This window comes from Hemitrygon akajei, chromosome 20 (assembly GCF_048418815.1).
Source record: "Hemitrygon akajei chromosome 20, sHemAka1.3, whole genome shotgun sequence".
In the NCBI taxonomy this organism is placed as follows: domain Eukaryota; kingdom Metazoa; phylum Chordata; class Chondrichthyes; order Myliobatiformes; family Dasyatidae; genus Hemitrygon; species Hemitrygon akajei.
In genome coordinates this window covers 17,919,426-17,936,514 of record NC_133143.1, presented here as the reverse complement: position 1 = coordinate 17,936,514, position 17,089 = coordinate 17,919,426, and the positions used below count along the sequence as shown (strand labels likewise).

Genomic DNA, 17,089 nt, shown 5'->3' with positions numbered 1-17,089 from the left:
GCCTCTTATCCTCTTGTACACTTCTATCAAGCTGTCTCTCATCCTCCTTCACTCCAAAAAGAAAAGACCTGGTATGCGCAACCTATCCTTATGAAACGTGCTCTATAATCCAGGTAGCATCCTGGTCAATCTCCTCTGCACCCTCTTTAAAGCTGCTACGTCCTTCCTATAATAAGGTGACCAGAAATGAACACCACATTTCCCAGGGTTTTATGAAGCTGCAACATAACATCATGGCTCTTGGCCTCAATCCCAATGCCCTGAATAATGAAAATCAACACACCATACACCTTCTTAACAACCCTATCAACTTGCCCAGCAACTTTGAGTTATCTGTGGACATGTACCCTAGATCCCTCTGTTCCTCCGCACTGCTAAAATTCTGCCCTGTATTCTGCTTTCAAATTCAACTTTCCAAAATGAATCACTTCACACTTTTCCGGGTTGAACTCCACCTGGCTTTCTCAATGTCTCCTGTCAGTGTCTTGTTGTCATCTATGAACTTCTACACTGTCCACTACTCCAACCTTCATGTCATCTGCAGATTTACTAATCTACCCTTCCACTTCCTTATCCAAGACATTTATAAAATATGCAGAGGTATGCGCCCCAGAACAGATCTCTGCAGAATACCGCTGGTCACTGCCTTCCAAGGAGAATACAACCACCACCTGCTTTCTATGGGTAAGCCAATTCTGATACCTCTCGGCCAAGCTTCCCTGGATCCCATGCCTCCTGGCTTTCTACACGACTATGACACAGGGAACCTTATCAAATGCCTTACTATAATCTATATATGCCACATCCACTGCTCTTCCTTAATCAATGTGCTCAAAGAATTCAATCAGGCCCTTGAGTCATGGCCTGCCCCTTTCAAAACCATGCTATATCCAGTGAGATGCTCTTGTCTCTGAGAATCCTCTCCAATAATTTACTTGTCACTGAACTAAGACTTGCTGTTCTATAATTCCCTAGGTTATCCCTATTCCTCTGAGTAAAGGAATAACATTTACCAACTTCCAATCATCTGGTATTACTCCTGTAGCCAGTGAGGATGCAAAGATCATCACCAAACATTGCAGTCAACTCTTTCCTTGTTTCCCATAGTAACCTGTGGAATATCCTATCTGGCCCCTGGGAATTATCTATCCTAAAAAGAGACGGCAATTAATACAGCAAAAATTAGTGGGAAGCTAGAGGACTGGGGAGCTTTTGAAAAACCAGCAGAAGGCAACTAAAAAAGAAATAGGGGGAAAAAAAAGGAAAATAAGATGACCAATAATATAAAAGAGGATACTAAGTTTTTTCAGATAAGTAAAGAGTAAAAGAGAAGCTAGAGTGGGTATTGAACCATTGGAAAATTATTCTGGTGGTAGCAATGGGGGACAAAGAAATGATGGTTGAACTTGGTAAGTATTTTGCGTTAGTCATCACTGTGGAAGACACAAGCAATATTCCAGAAATTAGTGAGTGTAGTTGCTACAGTTCTGTGCACAGGTCTTGGGCACCCGAGATTTTTTTTAATATATGGTTTCAGATGGTATGGCTTCCACAGAGCCCTGATCTCAACATCATCGAGGCTGCCTGGGATTACCTGGAGAGACAGAAGCAACTGAGACCGTTAAAGTTTGCAATTGAACTGTGGCAAGTTCTCCAAGATTCTTGGAATAACTACCAGCCAATTTTCTTATAAAACTGCATGACACTGTACCTAAGAGAATTGATGCAGTTTTAAAGGCAAAGGCGTTTAGTTTTTTTGGCCTGTTTACTGCTCTTTATAATAAAATTTTTGATATTTAGAAACTATTCATTCAAGAGAATATCTGCAGATGCTGGAAATCCAAGCAAAACATACAAAATGCTGGAGAACTCTGCAGGTCAGGCAGTATCTATGAGGGAAAAAAGTACAGTCAATGTTTCGGGCTGAGACCCTTCTGGAGGACTGGAGAAAAAAAAGCTGAGGAGTAGGTTTAAAAGGTGGGAGAGAGAGAAGGGAGAAACAAGGTGAAAGGTGAAACTGGGAGGGGGAGGGGTGAAGGCAAGAGCTGGGAAGCTGATTGGTGAAAGATGCAAGACTGGAGAAGGGAGAAACTAATGAGGACAGAAGACCGTGGAGTGGAAGAAAGAAAAGGGGGAGGAGCATCAGAGGGAGGTGAGGCAAGGAGATGAGGTGAGAGAGGAAAAATACGCTGGAGTTTGGGGGGGGGGGGAGGGGAGGCATTACCAGAAGTCAGAGAAATCAATGTTCATGCCATCAGGTTGGAGGCTACCCAGACAGAATATAAGGTGTAGTTCCTCCAACCTGAGTGTGGTCTCATTACGACAGTAGAGGAGACCATGGATTGGGAAGTGGAATTAAAATGGGTGGCCATTAGGAGATCCTGCTTTCTCTCATAGGAAACCGCTTTCCCAAGCAGTTACGATCCGTCCGCCAGGAAAAGCAGGATCTCCCAGTGGCCGCCCATTTTAATTCCATTTCCCATTCCCATTCCAACATGTCAATTCATGTCCTCCTCTACTGTTGCGATGAGGCAACATCGATTTCTTGAACTGCTGGTAATGCCCCTCCACTATTCCCCATTCCCTTTTTACCCCCTCACCTTGTCTCCCTGCCTTCCCAGTGCCTCCCTTTGTTCCTCCCCTTTTTCTTTCTTCCATGGCCTTCTGCAATTGGATTCCCCCTTCTCCAGCCCTGTATTTCTTTCACCAATCAACTTCCCAGCTCTTCACCCCTCCACTTCCCAGTTTCACCTCTCACCTAGTCTTCCTCCCTCCCCTCCTTTTAACTCTGACTCTTCATCTTTTTTTCTTCAGTCATGCTGAAGGGCCTTGGCCTGAAATGTCAACTGTACTCTTTTCTGTTGATGCTGCCTGGCCTGCTGAGTTCCTCTAGCATTTTGTGTGTGTGGCTTCATTTTATAAGTTTGTTTTTACACATGCCTTGGACTTTTGGACAGTACTCTATTACCAAGGAGAAGGTGCTTGGGATGCTGAAAGATTTAAAGATAGATAAGTTACCTGGAGCAGATGGACTACACCCCAGGTTCTGATAGAGATTGTGGAGGCATTGGCCATGATCTTTCAAGAATGACTCAGTTCTAGAATGGTTCCAGAAGACTGGAAAATTGCAAATGTCACTCCACTCTTTAAGAAGGGAGGGAGGCAAAAATAAAGGATATTATAGGCCTGTTTGCCTGACTTTAGTGGTTGGCAAGATATTGGAGTCCATTATTAAGGATGAGGTTTCAGAGTATTTGGAGGTACAGGACAAAACAGGTTTTCTTAAGGGGAAGTCTTGCCTAACAGATCTGTTGGAATTCTTTGAAGAAATAACAGGTGGGATAGACAAAGGAGAGTCTGTGGATGTTGTTTACTTGGATTTTAAGAAGGACTTTGACAAGATGTTCCACATGAGGATGCTAAACAAAGTAAGAGCCTATGCTATTACAGGAAAGATAGTAATATGGACAGGGAATTGGCTGATTGACAGGAGGCAAAGAGGGGGACTAAAGATGGCTTTTCTGGTTGACAGCTGGTGACTAGTGGTATTACGCAGGTGGATGTAGCAGGGGCTGGTGTTGGGACCACTTCTATTCATGTTGTATATCAATGATTTAGATGATGGAATTGATAGTTTTGTGGACAATACAAAGATGGGTGAAGGGGCAGATTGTGTTGAGGCAGCAGGGAGTCTGCAGAAGGACTTGGACAGATTAGGAAAATGGTCAAAGAAGTGTTTGAATAACGTAGGGGAATGTATGGTCATGCACTTTGGTGGATAGGATAAAGGCATAGATTATTTTCTGAACGGGGAGAAAATTCAGAAATCAGGTGCAAATCCTCATGCAGGATTCACTGAAGGATAACTTGTAGGTTGAGTGGGTGGTAAGGAAGGAAAATACATTGTTAGCATTCATTTGGAGAGGACGAGAATATAAAAGCAAGGATGCAGTTCTGAGTCTTTGGAAGACACTAGTCAAATGGCACTTGGAGTATTGTGGACAGTTTTGGTCCCCCAGTGTTGGGGGAGGGTCCAGAAGAGGTTCACAAGAATGATCCTCGGATAAGGAGTATTTGATCACTCTGGTTCTGTACTGCTGGAGTTTAGAAGAGTGGGGGTGGGGGGGGACCTTTTTGAAGCTAGTGAAGATTGATAGAGTGGGTGTGGTGAAGATGTTCCCGATAGTGGGTGAATTTAGGACCAGAGGGCACAGCCTCAGAACAGAAGTATGGCCCTTTAGAATGGAGGTGATCTTTAGTTAGAAGAATAGTTAGTGAATCTGTAGAACTCATTGCTTCGTATAGCTGTGGAGGCCAGGTCACTGGGTGTATTTAAGGCAGAGGTTGATAGATTCTTGATTAGTCAGGGTGTCAAATGCAATGGGGAGAATTAGAACTTTATTTCTTACATCCATCTCACAACACGAGGGAGTAAAAATCTCTGTTGCTATGTACAAATAATAAGGGAGGGAGATGTGGGAGGATATTGCATAAACACTAAGATTGTATACATGATAGTTTTGTATGTGTATGTATAGTCAGATACACAATCAGATTGCTGTACAGTCAGATACACAATCAGATCAATGTGTTTTGATAAATCTGATGGCCTGGTGAAAGAAGCTGTCCTGGAGCCTGTTGGTCCGGGCCTTAATGCTGTAGTACCATTTGCCAGATGGAAGCAGCTGAAAAAGTTTGTTTGTGGTTGGGGTAGCTGGAGTCCCTGATGATCCTCTGGGCCCTTTTTATGCCCCTGCTGCTGTAAATGTCCTGAATAGAGGAAAGTTCACGTTCACAAATTGCTGGGCTGTCTGCACCACTCTCTGCAGTGCCCTGCAGTTGAGAGTAATACAGTTCCTGTACCAGGTGGTGACACATCCGGTCAGGATGCTCTCAATGGTGCCCCTGTAAAAAGTCCTGCCGATTTGGGGACTCCTGCCAAATTTCTTCAGCTGTCTGAGGTGAAAGAGGGCTGTTGTGCTTTTTTTCACCACACAGCCGGTATGTACAGTCCAGGTGAGATCCTTAGAGAAGGCAGGAGAATGGGGTAATAAGTCAGCCTTGATGGAGCAGACTCGATGTACTGAGTGACCTGTGTCGTATATTCTAATAAAAGTTCCTGCATATCCTCTTCCTGAACACATCAGCCTGCTTTACTCTGTCCTCAAGGCCCCTCTCATAGGTGAATACTGAAGCAAAGTGTTCACTAAGGCCCTCCTCTCCCACCTACACCTCCAGACACACAATTCCGTGTATGCTCAGTCTCCATGATGGTCACTATGTCTTAGCCCCACGTCCTGAGCTTCATCACCCTTGCTCCTGATGCTTTGTCACTAAATTAGAAACGCTTCAGCCACGTGTCTAAATCAGGTCCTGATGAAGGGTCTCAGCCCGAAGCGTTGACTGTTTAACTCTTTTCCATAGATGCTGCCTGACCTGCTGAGTTCTTCCAGCGTTTTGTCTGTGTTGCTCTTCCAATCCCAACTGCTGCAATTTTTCCCCTATCAACTGCTTCCTCTCACTCTCACTCTACACAGAGTGCCTACTTGTATACCAACTGCCCCATCTTCTGTTCCATACACCTGTAAACTAGTTTATACCCTCCCCAACAACTCTAGCAAATCTGCCCTCAAAGATATAGGCTCTCCTCGAGTTCAGGTGTAACATGTCATTTTTGTACAGGTTATACTTTACCTAGAAGAGATCCAAATGACTCAGAAAGCTGAAAACCTGCCCCCTGCACCTTCCTCAGCCAGATCATCCTATTCTTATCCTCACTAGTGCGTGGCACAGGCAGCAATCCAGAGATTACTACCTTTGAGGTCCTGCTTTTCAGTTCCTACCTAGTTCCCTTTGTTCTCTCTTCAGGACCCCATCCCTTTTCCAACCCATGTTGTTGATACAAATAGGTAGCACAACTTCCAGCTGCTCAATCTTTCCTCCCCCTGGCACCTGGGAGGCAACATACCATCTAAGTGTCTCTTTCACATCCCAGGATCTCCTGTCTGCATTCCTAACTAATGAATCCTCTGTCCATTGCAATCCTCTTCTCCCAGCTTCCCCACTGAACCTCAGAGCCAAACTCAGTGCCAGAGACCGGGTCTGGTAGAACGTCAACCCCCCAACTGGTATCCAAAGTGGTATCTGTTATTGAGGAGAACTGCCACAGGAGTACTTTACACTGTCTACCTATTCCCTTTCCCTCTCCTGACACTCTCCCAACTACCTGCTTTCTGCACCTTGAGGGTGGCTACCTCCTTGTAGCTCTCATCTATATAGTCTTTCTCCCGATGAGCTGAAAAGTTATCCAGCAGCAGCCCCAATTCCCTGAAACGGTCTGTAAGGAGCTGCAGCTGGATGCAATTCACACATATCAGTAAGACTGGAGGTCTTCCAGAATTCTCACATCTGACATGAAGAACAGACCCTGGACCCATTCTCACTACACTACTGTGGTGAATTACATATACCTGTCTGGACTGCTCCTGTGGCTCCTCCCACAGACCCCTGTATAAAGGCGATTGAGGCCTGTGCCCGGCCTCATTCTCCAGGATGTAGTGTTGTTCATTCTTCCAGTCAATAAAAGCCGATATCTCGCTTCTTACGTCTCAGAGTGAGTTATTGATGGTGCATCAACTACCAAGGCACTAATAGATAAGGAAAGAAGGAAACGTACTTTATCCTCTGTCTCTTCTCGTCAAAGCCTTCGTTCCCCCACATAACGGTGGCCACATAAGGCTGATCCGTTTAAACTTAGCTTTTCGGGGTCCATATCCACTTGGTTAAACAGATGGTGTAGGAGGCAGGGCTTCAGAGTTCTGGATCATTGGGCGCTTTTGCAGGGAAATTGGGACCTGTACAGACGGGAGGAGAACCAATACCCTTCCTGGAAGTTTGCTATTTCTGTTTCAGGGAGTTTTAAACTAGAGTTGCATGGGGATGGAAACTAGAATTGTTGCGGGGTAAAATATTATTAAGCCTTCATATAAAGACAGGAATTGAAAGGTTGAGCATAGTGGGAGTACTATTCTGAGTTGCGTTTATTTCAATGCAATGAGTATTGTAGGTAAGGCTATCGAAGTAATTGTCATTGCCAATAATAAAGTAAAACAACTGGGCGCAGAACACAGACACTCTTACAATTCAAATGTTCTTTTTTTTACTTGTGCTCAAGAAGAACAGCATGGCCCATCACCCTCACGGTTCTGAAGTCTGAACAGAAAAATGCTATTTTTATACAGAATTGGCTTATCAGTTAGATATTGATTATTGTAAATGGCATATGTTTGAATTCCTTACTTGCAAGATCAGTTGCCATTCAAATGGAGATGTTAAAGTCAATCAAAACTTCAACACATATGGGTGTACTCTATGTGTATTTATAGTACTATGTAGGCCAGATAACATCAGCCCCTCCCTGGCTTTGGTTAAGGCCAAAGATCCCAGTTGTTTTGGGGATAGGCCTGGTGGCCACACATAGAGTCACCAAGTGTTGCACATACTGTTACCCAAGTCTAGTCTTGAACCTTGCTGGCTGCAGTAACATACTTCACCCCACCCCATTCTTACCCCTACTGTGTCCACCATCCCATTTCCATGTTTGTTGGGTCAAAGAACCGTAAAACCTATTTACATTTAGAATTGTATTACCTAAACAACTATGCTGTTCAAAACCAAAGTTACCAGTCACAAGGGGGGGTCACATGAACCATGTGAATCGTTGGTAATGTTAAAAGCTGAAGTTTACACTGAAATTTTAAGCAAAAGTTAACATTTTGGTGTCTGTCAGTTTGGTTAAATACGAAACAAAGCTGTGAGTTAACATAACATTCAAATTGTGTAGGACAGCTGTCGCAATACTTTAACAGCACAGTATTGCCCAGAGGCTGATGAGCAGCATAGCCAGTCTCACACAAGTACAAAGGTTCATTTGTTATCAAAGTATACAACTCTGAAATTCTTGAATTCTCTAGGTAGCCATGAAACTACCAAGAAAGGCAGCATGATCATCAGTTGCCAAATCCCTCCTTTCACACAAAAACCAAGCAAAACAGATCAGGCACATGGGCCCAGCCCCCTCCCCCTCCCAAATCTCTCCTCCTGCGCAAAAAAAAACCGAATGAAATGGATCAGGCTCGTCGACACACCAAAAAAGCACAACGAGAAGAGCAAGTGAATAAAATACAATATAAAAACTGTAAAACTGAAGAAGTCTTTCATCCTGGGCAACGCTCTCCAGGCACAACGGCAAGCTCTCTCCTCTCCAGTACAGAGCAAGCAGCCGTGCTCACCCCCTGTACCCGCTCCGATGCTTCAATCTCTCCCGTCACTTTAATCGGCGCACAATGGAGCTATAATCAGCAAAATGGAACAATACCCCTCAACAACTTTAACTGCTTGATGTTGTAATTGCTTTTTGTAATATTGTAAAACACTCAAAATTTTAATCAACTTTTCTCATCTTACATAAGTAACAGTATATGTTTTTCTTTAACACAGGTTCAGATTCAGATTCAGTTTATTGTCATTTAGAAACCACAAATGCAATACAGTTAAAAATGAGACAACGTTCCCCCAGAATGATATCACAAAAGCATATGACAAAACAGACTACACCAGAAAATCCACGTAATGTTTGGCAATCCCCAATCCAGAGTCCGGAGAGGCTGCTGCGTATTAATATCGCGCTACCATCTAGCGCGTTCCCCGGAAAGGAGCTCCAAATCCACCAGACAAAAACAAGACCAAAAACTAAAGCTACAAGACCTGCACAAAACCACATAATTACAACATATAGTTACAACAATGCAAACAATAGCATAATTGATAAAAAAACAGACTTTGGGCACAGTAAAAATTGTCCAAGATGTTAAAGGACTGTAAGTTCAAAAGAAATCACCACAGTTTCCACAAGTCCCCAGGGTCCCAACAGACTCGCCATCCCATGCCGGCGGCAGAAGTCCGCTATGGACTTCCACGGCGCCGCCCGACTCAGCCTCACAGACGCAGCACACAATGGAAACTCCGTCGAAACCAGCCTCGCAGATGCAGCACACACCGAAAGCGACCTGAGTCCGTCGAACCTCCGAGCCGACGACCATCCCCTCCGGCACAGCTTATCCAAGCACCATCCTCTGCCGAGCGTATTAAGACGCCAACGGCCATCGGCCACGCGACCCTGAGGACTGGAGGCCTGTTCTTCCCAGCAGAGTCCCAGACCTCACAGCAGCAGCAGCAGCAACGAAGAAGGTCTTCCTGGAATTTCCCGACATTTCTCCGTGCTTCCACTTCCATTTTCAATCGATTATGATTGCGCACGGCACCCCACTTCACAAATAACAGATAATCAGTTCCGGAGTGGCCGCTGCAAGCTGCGTCGCACCGTCATCTTGGATCAGCTATAATAAGGTTGTAGCTTATTTACAGTAACATTTATTAAGATGGGCATCCCTGCTTGTAGAGTTAATACTTCTGAAAATATTAACACACGCGTTCTGAATATCCATTAACGTCTCCTGGCTGATGCTTTTTATGCCAATCTACAGTGCAAGGGAAATATTCTTAGAGATCCTACTAGATCAGTTCAAGGTATATTTAAATCAACATTTCACTCATCGACCTCCGGTCTCCGGTACTGCTGTTGGGAACCACCGGCCGGCCTCACTGAGTATTCAGGAGGCTCCTTGGATTTGGCCTTGTTGAAACCGTGCCTGGGGAAGGCAGGGGTACGGTTCATTCTCAGACTCTGGTGCTGATTGTTTCTTTCCAAACACTGAGGTCGCTTTATACTTTCTTTTCGTTCTGTGTTTTACCTTCTTTAACTTTTGCTCAGTTTCTATGCTTTTTTTGTAAAAGGGGATCAAACAGTTTCTGCATTTCACATCTACACTGAACAATGACAGGCCACCTTCCAGTCTCTCACATTTTCCTGTCTCTAACACTCGCCTGCTGGCACTCACTTTGTCCATCCCACACACTTCAACATACATAGGTACAAACGTGCACGCTACTGGAGTCCTTTAGAGATCCAGGACAGGACACTTTCTCACTACCATTCACGCGCACACAGACAGATATTTGGAATTCCCTTTTTTTTAAACAACATACTTGCTAAATTTTCTTGTGCTTCATGTGGGTGCCATGCCAGACCACTGGAATGTCTAGTCTTTTTTCCCCCTATGTTGGCGACAAAGGTGGCATACCTTGATTACTCCACACAGGAGGAAATTTGCAGCAGGCTGGCTCTCTTGCTCAGATGTGAGCAGCCTCAGGTTTAGGAGTGATCAAATTCCCTTCTCCCCTTCTCCCGTATTATGAAGCCAAAGGTTAGGCATCTCGGTGGAACCTCCAAGCAACCGTTGTCACCAATAATAAAATAAAATAACAGGGCCCAGAACACACGGACGCTTAACAACTCAAGCATTCTTTTTATTTTACTCGTGCACAAGGCAAATGGCATGGCCTCAGTCACCCACACTGTTATGGTCTGAACAGAAAAATACTTTTATACAGAATTAGCTCATCAGCTACAGGGATTGATTATTGTGAATTGTCTATGTTTGAATAACAAGATCAATCACCATCCACAATAGAGGTGTTAAAAATCCATTGAAATTTCAAGTAAACTTAAAGCATTTTGAAGTAAGTGAAGACAATGGATCCATAGTTGGTTAGTATGTTTCACCTCTTTCTGCTGTCCTGTCTGTTTTTGCCAACCCCCTATTTAAAGGGACGCTATGTTCTAGAAAGTCCTTTCTGGGAAAAATCTCACTACAGAGGCTTTGCTCATCTGCCTTGAGCACACAATGCTAAAGTCAACCCAGCCTTTCTCACCTGTAACAGAATCATCTCCAGCAGTCTCACTTCATTACCAGTGCCGCAGGCTATCCTTATCGTCACTTCCATAAGGCAGATGAGCTTAGAGTATAGATCAGCATGTGTAATTATGACTCGTAGCCTTTAGTGAGACTTGGTTACAGGAGGGGCAGGACTCTCAGCTCAATATTCTGGGAATCCATTGTTTTATACATGATGAATTGGAGGACATATCAGAATTAGGTTTATTATCACTGGCAGTGATAATCTGATAATTTAGCAGTAGCAGTTCAATGCAATACAAACATAGAAAAATAATAATAAGTAAATCAATTACAGTATACATATATTGAATAGATTAAAAATAGTGCAAAAACAAATAATATATATTTTAAAAAGTGAGGTACTGTTCATGGGTTCAATGTCCATTTAGGAATCGGATGGCAGAGGGGAAGAAGCTGTTCTTGAATCGCTGAGTGTGTGCCTTCAGGCTTCTGTACCTCCTACCTGATGGTAACAATGAGAAAAGGGCATGCCCTGGGTGCTGGAGGTTCTTAATAATGGATGCAGCCTTTCTGAGACACCACTCCTAGAAGATGTCCTGGTTACTTTGTAGGCTAGTATCAAAGATGGCGCTGACTAAATTTATGATCATCTGCAGCAGCTTTTGGTCCTGTGCAATAGTTTCCTTCCCCCCCCCCCCCCCCCCCCCAAAACCAGAGAGTGATGCAGCCTGTCAGAATGCTCTCCACGGTACATCTATAGAAGTTTTTGAGTGTATTTGTTGACATTCCAAATCTCTTCAAACTCCTAATGAAGTATAGTCGCTTTCTTGCCTTCTTTATAACTGCATCAATATGTTGGGACCAGAGGGGAGTGGTGGCATTACTGGTCAGGGAAAATGATGTCAGTTTAATGCTAATTGTAGAGTTTGTCTACTGAAGCTATATGGGTGGAACTGAGGAATTAGAAAGCGATGATCATGGAGTGGGATTATATTACAGACCACCTGATAGTCAACAACATTTAGAGGAGTAAATTTTTAGAGAGATTGCAGACTGTTGCAAGAAACATAAGGTTGAGATAGGGGATCTTAACTTTCCACATGTAGACTGGAACCCTGCTGTGTAAGGACTGGAGGGATATAGTTTGTCAAATCTGTTCAGGAAAGTTTGCTTAATCAAATTATAGAGGTCCCCACTAAAGCCAGTGTGATACTGGACTTCCCATTAGGGAACAAGACAGAGAAGGGGACAGAAATATGCATAGGGGGATCTCTTTGGATCTAGTGATCGTAATTCCATTAATTTCAAGATAATTATGGAGAACGATAGGTCTGGCCCTCAGATTATGTTTCTAAATTGGAGAAAAACAAATTCTGATGGCATCAGAAAGGATCTGGTAAGTGTAAATTGAAATAGGTTGCCTTTTCCTTTTTAGGCAAAGGTGTGCTTAGTAAGTGGGGGGAGCCTTCAAAATTTCATTTTTAAGAGTACAGGGTTTGTATGTTCCTGTCAGAATAAAAGAGAAAGTCAACAGGTTGGGGAACATTGGTTTTCAAGAGCGATTGAGGCCCTGGTTGAGGAGGAGGTGGTGCATAGCAGATACAGGCAATGAAGAACAAATGAGGTACTTGAGTATAAGAAATGTAAGGAGGACTAAATGAAGGCATGAGATTTGTCTAGCAGACAAGGTGAAGGAGAATCCCAAAGGCTTCTACAGATATCATAACAGCAAAAGGATAGCAATGGACAAAATTGGTCCTCTTAAAGACCAGCGTCGTCATCTATGCATGGAGCCGAAAGAGATGGGGGAGATCTTAAAAGGGATTTTTGCCTCTGTCTTTACTCGGGAAGTGGACATTGAGCCTATAGAAGTGAGGCAAAGCTGCAGTGAAGCCACAGATTGAATACTGATTACATTAGAGGTGGTGTCTCAGGGCTTGACGAAGTGCCCCCTTCAACCTTGTGGGAGGTTAGTGCAGAAACTGAAGATGAAATTTGTAACATGCATAGCCACAGTTGAGATGCCAGAGCATTGGAGGATAGCTGATGTTGTTCTGTACCCTTTGGTCCTAGACTCCCCCATATTGGAAACATCCTGTCCACGTCCACTCTCTGCAATGTTGATGGCAATCTAATGCCATCATCGCTACTTATATTTTTCCTTTCCTTTGAAGGATGGTGGCTGCTGTTGCCCAGGTGATGTTGCCAAAGCCTTTGGTAAGTTTTTGAATTCAATATTTATATCTCTCACACACTCACAAACAAAAATGAAGAAATCTAACTGATAACATTGAATTCTCAGTGGGTTGATTAATATTATTAATACTGGGAAAACAGATTATAATTTAGAATGACGTAGCTTTTAACGCCACAGAGAAAAGCCATTCTACCCACTTTGATCATGTTCAGTGTATCCTCATACAAGTAATGTGACTCTTCCCAGACATTTTTAAAACTCCTTTCTCCCTCATCTACCTACCCAGCCAGGAGGTCCGGACCTTATTTACGCCATGGACCCCTACCATTAACTAAGGTCTGTACCTGTCTGTCTTCACTTTAAGCAATTCAGTATTGTAACAGGTTCCAAGCTCCAACCATTCTAACCTCCACTCCCAGTGTGCCTCTGCAATCAGCTATTGGCCCTTAAACACAAGGCACTCCTGCTTCCATCTAACTCTGTGGACTTTACAAGGATGTCATGAACATCTGATAGCCTGCGTGTCTTGAGAATGGACAGCGTGTATTTTTCTTTGAAGATGTTAAGAAGAATAAAAGAATGTGTGCACTTTTATACATGTCTGGTGAAAGAGTGAGGAGTGGGTAGCACTCCCCCTTGAATGTGATTTAAGCTCAGTGTTCCATGCCCACACTAAACATGTTTCACAGCATTACTTTCCAACGGATATTTAAATTTTATCATAGTGATCCACTGCTATAGTCCCATCAGGATTTTAAGATGCTGTAAAACCTTATCCCAATCAAATTAAATACTTACACTGCATTATAAAGGAACCCATGAAATTGCATGGCCTGTGGTTCAGTTGTCCCAGCTGATAGGGTTTCAAGATTGGTATGAACATCTATTTCTCTTGAACCAGAACAGGTGGCTAAGCTGTTCTTAGAACCTTGTGTTGGAATTAGTAACTTCACAGTGAGAATGATGGGTGAAGTTTGTAGCCTATTCTGATGGAGTAGGTTTGGGAAAGATTCTAAGCATAATGGTAATTCACTGTTAAGAGAAATTTAAACCATAAAGGTTACACACAAAATGGTCAAGCTAATGGACTTGAATAAAGAAAAAGTACATTGTTCTGATAAGTCCATTGTGTTGAAAATAGGGCAGCCCAGATGAAAAAAATGAAAATGAGCAAAAACAAATTTGAAAAATTGGAACAGAAATTAACACTCTGAAATAATGCAACAAAAACACCTGGCGGCCTGTTTCTCATCTTATGATGTAGGGTGAAGGCCATTTGGACCATTTAGTCTATGCTGACTCTCAGAACAATCTCATTTCCCTGTAATCTATTCTGACTCATTTGTCTATCAATTCCAAAAATAACCACCCACACTAAAGATGCTCTACAGTAGCCATTCAATCTACCAGTGGCTACATCTTTGAGCTGTGGGAAGATACCAGAGCACCCAGGGGAAGCTGGGAAACTGCAGAAAGGTCAAGAATGAACCCTAGTTGCCAGAGCTGTGAGCCAGCAGTTTCTAGCTCCAGTGTGTTGCCCTACATAAGGCCATAAGGCACAGGAGCAGAATTAGGAAACCCAGCCCACCGAGTCTGCTCCACCATTCCTTCGTGGCTGCTTTATTATCTCTCTCAATACCATTCTCTCTCCTTCTCCCCATAACCTTTGAAACCCCTGTTAATCAAGAACCTATCAACCGCCGTTTAAATATACACAATGATTTGGCTTTCCCAGATGTCTGTAGCAATGAATTCCACAGATTCGCCATCCTCTGGCTAAAGAAATATCCTCAGATCTGTTCCAAAGGACGCCCTTCTATTCTGACGCTAGTCCTAGACTCCCACATTATAGGTAACAACCTCTCCATATTCAGTCTATCTAGCCTTTTAATATTCAATAGGTTTAAATAAGATCCACCACCACTCTCAATTTTTTAAACTCCAGCAAATACAGGCCTAGAGCCATCAGATGTGCCTTATATATTAACTCTTTCATTCCCAGTATAATTAATTCAGCATATAGAGTACAGTTGGCCCTCCTTATCCACAGGGGATTGGTTCCGGGACCACCCGCGGATACTAAAAAAAACACAGATGCTCAAGTCGGTGGACTTTAGGACCCAGTGGAGTTCCAGACCTTATTTAACCTGTCTCAGTGCAGTGGACTTTAGGACCCGGCGGAGCTTGGGACCCTGCTGGCCGCAGTGTTTCTGTTCCAGAAAACAATCAGGATTGAAAATAGAGTGGAAATAATAAAGTGATAGGAAAGAGGTGAAACACCATCAGTCATTGGAAAAGCGTTAGGCTACAGTTGGTCAACGATCAGAACAATTTTAAAGGATAAAGTGAGAATAATGGAGCATGTGAAAGGCCCTGCCCTGATGAAAGCTACAATTATTACTAAGCAATGCAGCGGTTTAATTAAAATACATATATTTCTTAAGTGTTTTATATGCATAGAAAGGTAAAATATATACTATGTACAAAGACAAATGTTTGACTAACTTGACACTAAATAATACCGGATGTACCTGTTCCAACTTAGAGAACTTCCGTTTTTTTTCAATTCCTGATCCACAGTAACCTATGCACCTCCTCCCGTATACTTTAAATCATCTCTAGATTACTGATAATACCTAATACAATGTAAATGCTATGTAAAATCGTTGTTACACTGTATTGTTTAGGGAATAATGACAAGAAAAAAAAGTCTGTACATGTTCAAACAACAAGTGCTGGAGAGAGAACTTCCGGGTTTTCCTGATCTGCGGTTGGTTGAATCCGCACCTGCGGATCAGGAGGGCCGACTGTATTGTAGAAATGATGGATATCAAGGCGGTTATTAAGCTGTCCAGTAGTTAATTGGCAAAAATAATTGACTCCTGGAATTTATTTCACTTGGGAAAGTCACTGTAACATTTCTGTCAGTGTTTTCTCACTTTGCCTGTGGATGTTTTATTTTCCTGTAAATTTAGAGAGAAAGAAAGAAACAAGCCATAATGTTTGTTAGTTTGGGGAGTACTCATTTATCGTAATGGGTGGCAGCCAATATCTGTCAAATCTGGGCAAGATGAATAATAGACAATAGGTGCAGAAGTAGACCATTAGGCCCTTCGAGCCTGCACCGCCATTCTGAGATCATGGCTGATCATCTACTATCAATACCCGGTTCCTGCCTTGTCCCCATATCCCTTGATTCCCCTATCCATAAGATACCTATCTAGCTCCTTCTTGAAAGCATCCAGAGAATTGGCCTCCACTACCTTCCGAGGCAGTGCATTCCAGACCCCCACAACTTTCTGGGGGAAGAAGTTTTTCCTTAACTCTGTCCTAAATGACCTACCCCTTATTCTCAAACCATGCCCTCTGGTACTGGACTCTCCCAGCATCTGGAACATATTTCCTGCCTCTATCTTGTCCAATCCCTTAATAATCTTATATGTTGCAATCAGATCCCCTCTCAATCTCCTTAATTCCAGCATGTACAAGCCCAGTCTCTCTAACCTCTCTGTGTAAGACAGTCCAGACATCCCAGGAATTAACCTCGTGAATCTACGCTGCACTTCCTCTACAGCCAGGATGTCCTTCCTTAACCCTGGAGACCAAAACTGTACACAATACTCCAGGTGTGGTCTCACCAGGGCTCTGTACAAATGCAAGAGGATTTCCTTGCTCTTGTACTCAATTCCCTTTGTAATAAAGACCAACATTCCATTAGCCTTCTTCACTGCCTGCTGCACTTGCTCATTCACCTTCAGTGACTGATGAACAAGGACTCCTAGATCTCTTTGTATTTCTCCCTTACCTAACTCTACACCATTCAGATAATAATCTGCCTTCCTGTTCTTACTCCCAAAGTGGATAACCTCACACTTATTCACATTAAATGTCGTCTGCCAAGTATCTGCCCACTCACCCAGCCTATCCAAGTCACCCTGAATTCTCCTAACATCCTCATCATATTTCACACTGCCACCCAGCTTAGTATCATCAGCAAATTTGCTGATGTTATTCTCAATGCCTTCATCTAAATCGTAAACAGCTGTGGTCCCAATACCGAGCCCTGTGGCAC

The 17,089-nt window shown here is 43.2% G+C and overlaps 2 protein-coding genes across 2 annotated transcripts in view; one reads left to right on the top strand and one right to left on the bottom strand.

Annotated features, from left to right (window-relative positions):
* The window catches only part of atxn1a (ataxin 1a), a 478,304-nt gene that overhangs the window by 129,601 nt on the left and 331,614 nt on the right, over positions 1-17,089 (bottom strand). The gene's annotated exons all lie outside the window — the stretch shown is intronic.
* gmpr (guanosine monophosphate reductase) overlaps positions 1-17,089 on the top strand; it is a 94,575-nt gene that overhangs the window by 62,917 nt on the left and 14,569 nt on the right. Inside the window, exon 7 of the mRNA XM_073023933.1 lies at positions 12,995-13,037. Coding sequence (XP_072880034.1) covers positions 12,995-13,037 — 43 coding nt within the window. The remainder of the gene's footprint in view (positions 1-12,994; positions 13,038-17,089) is intronic.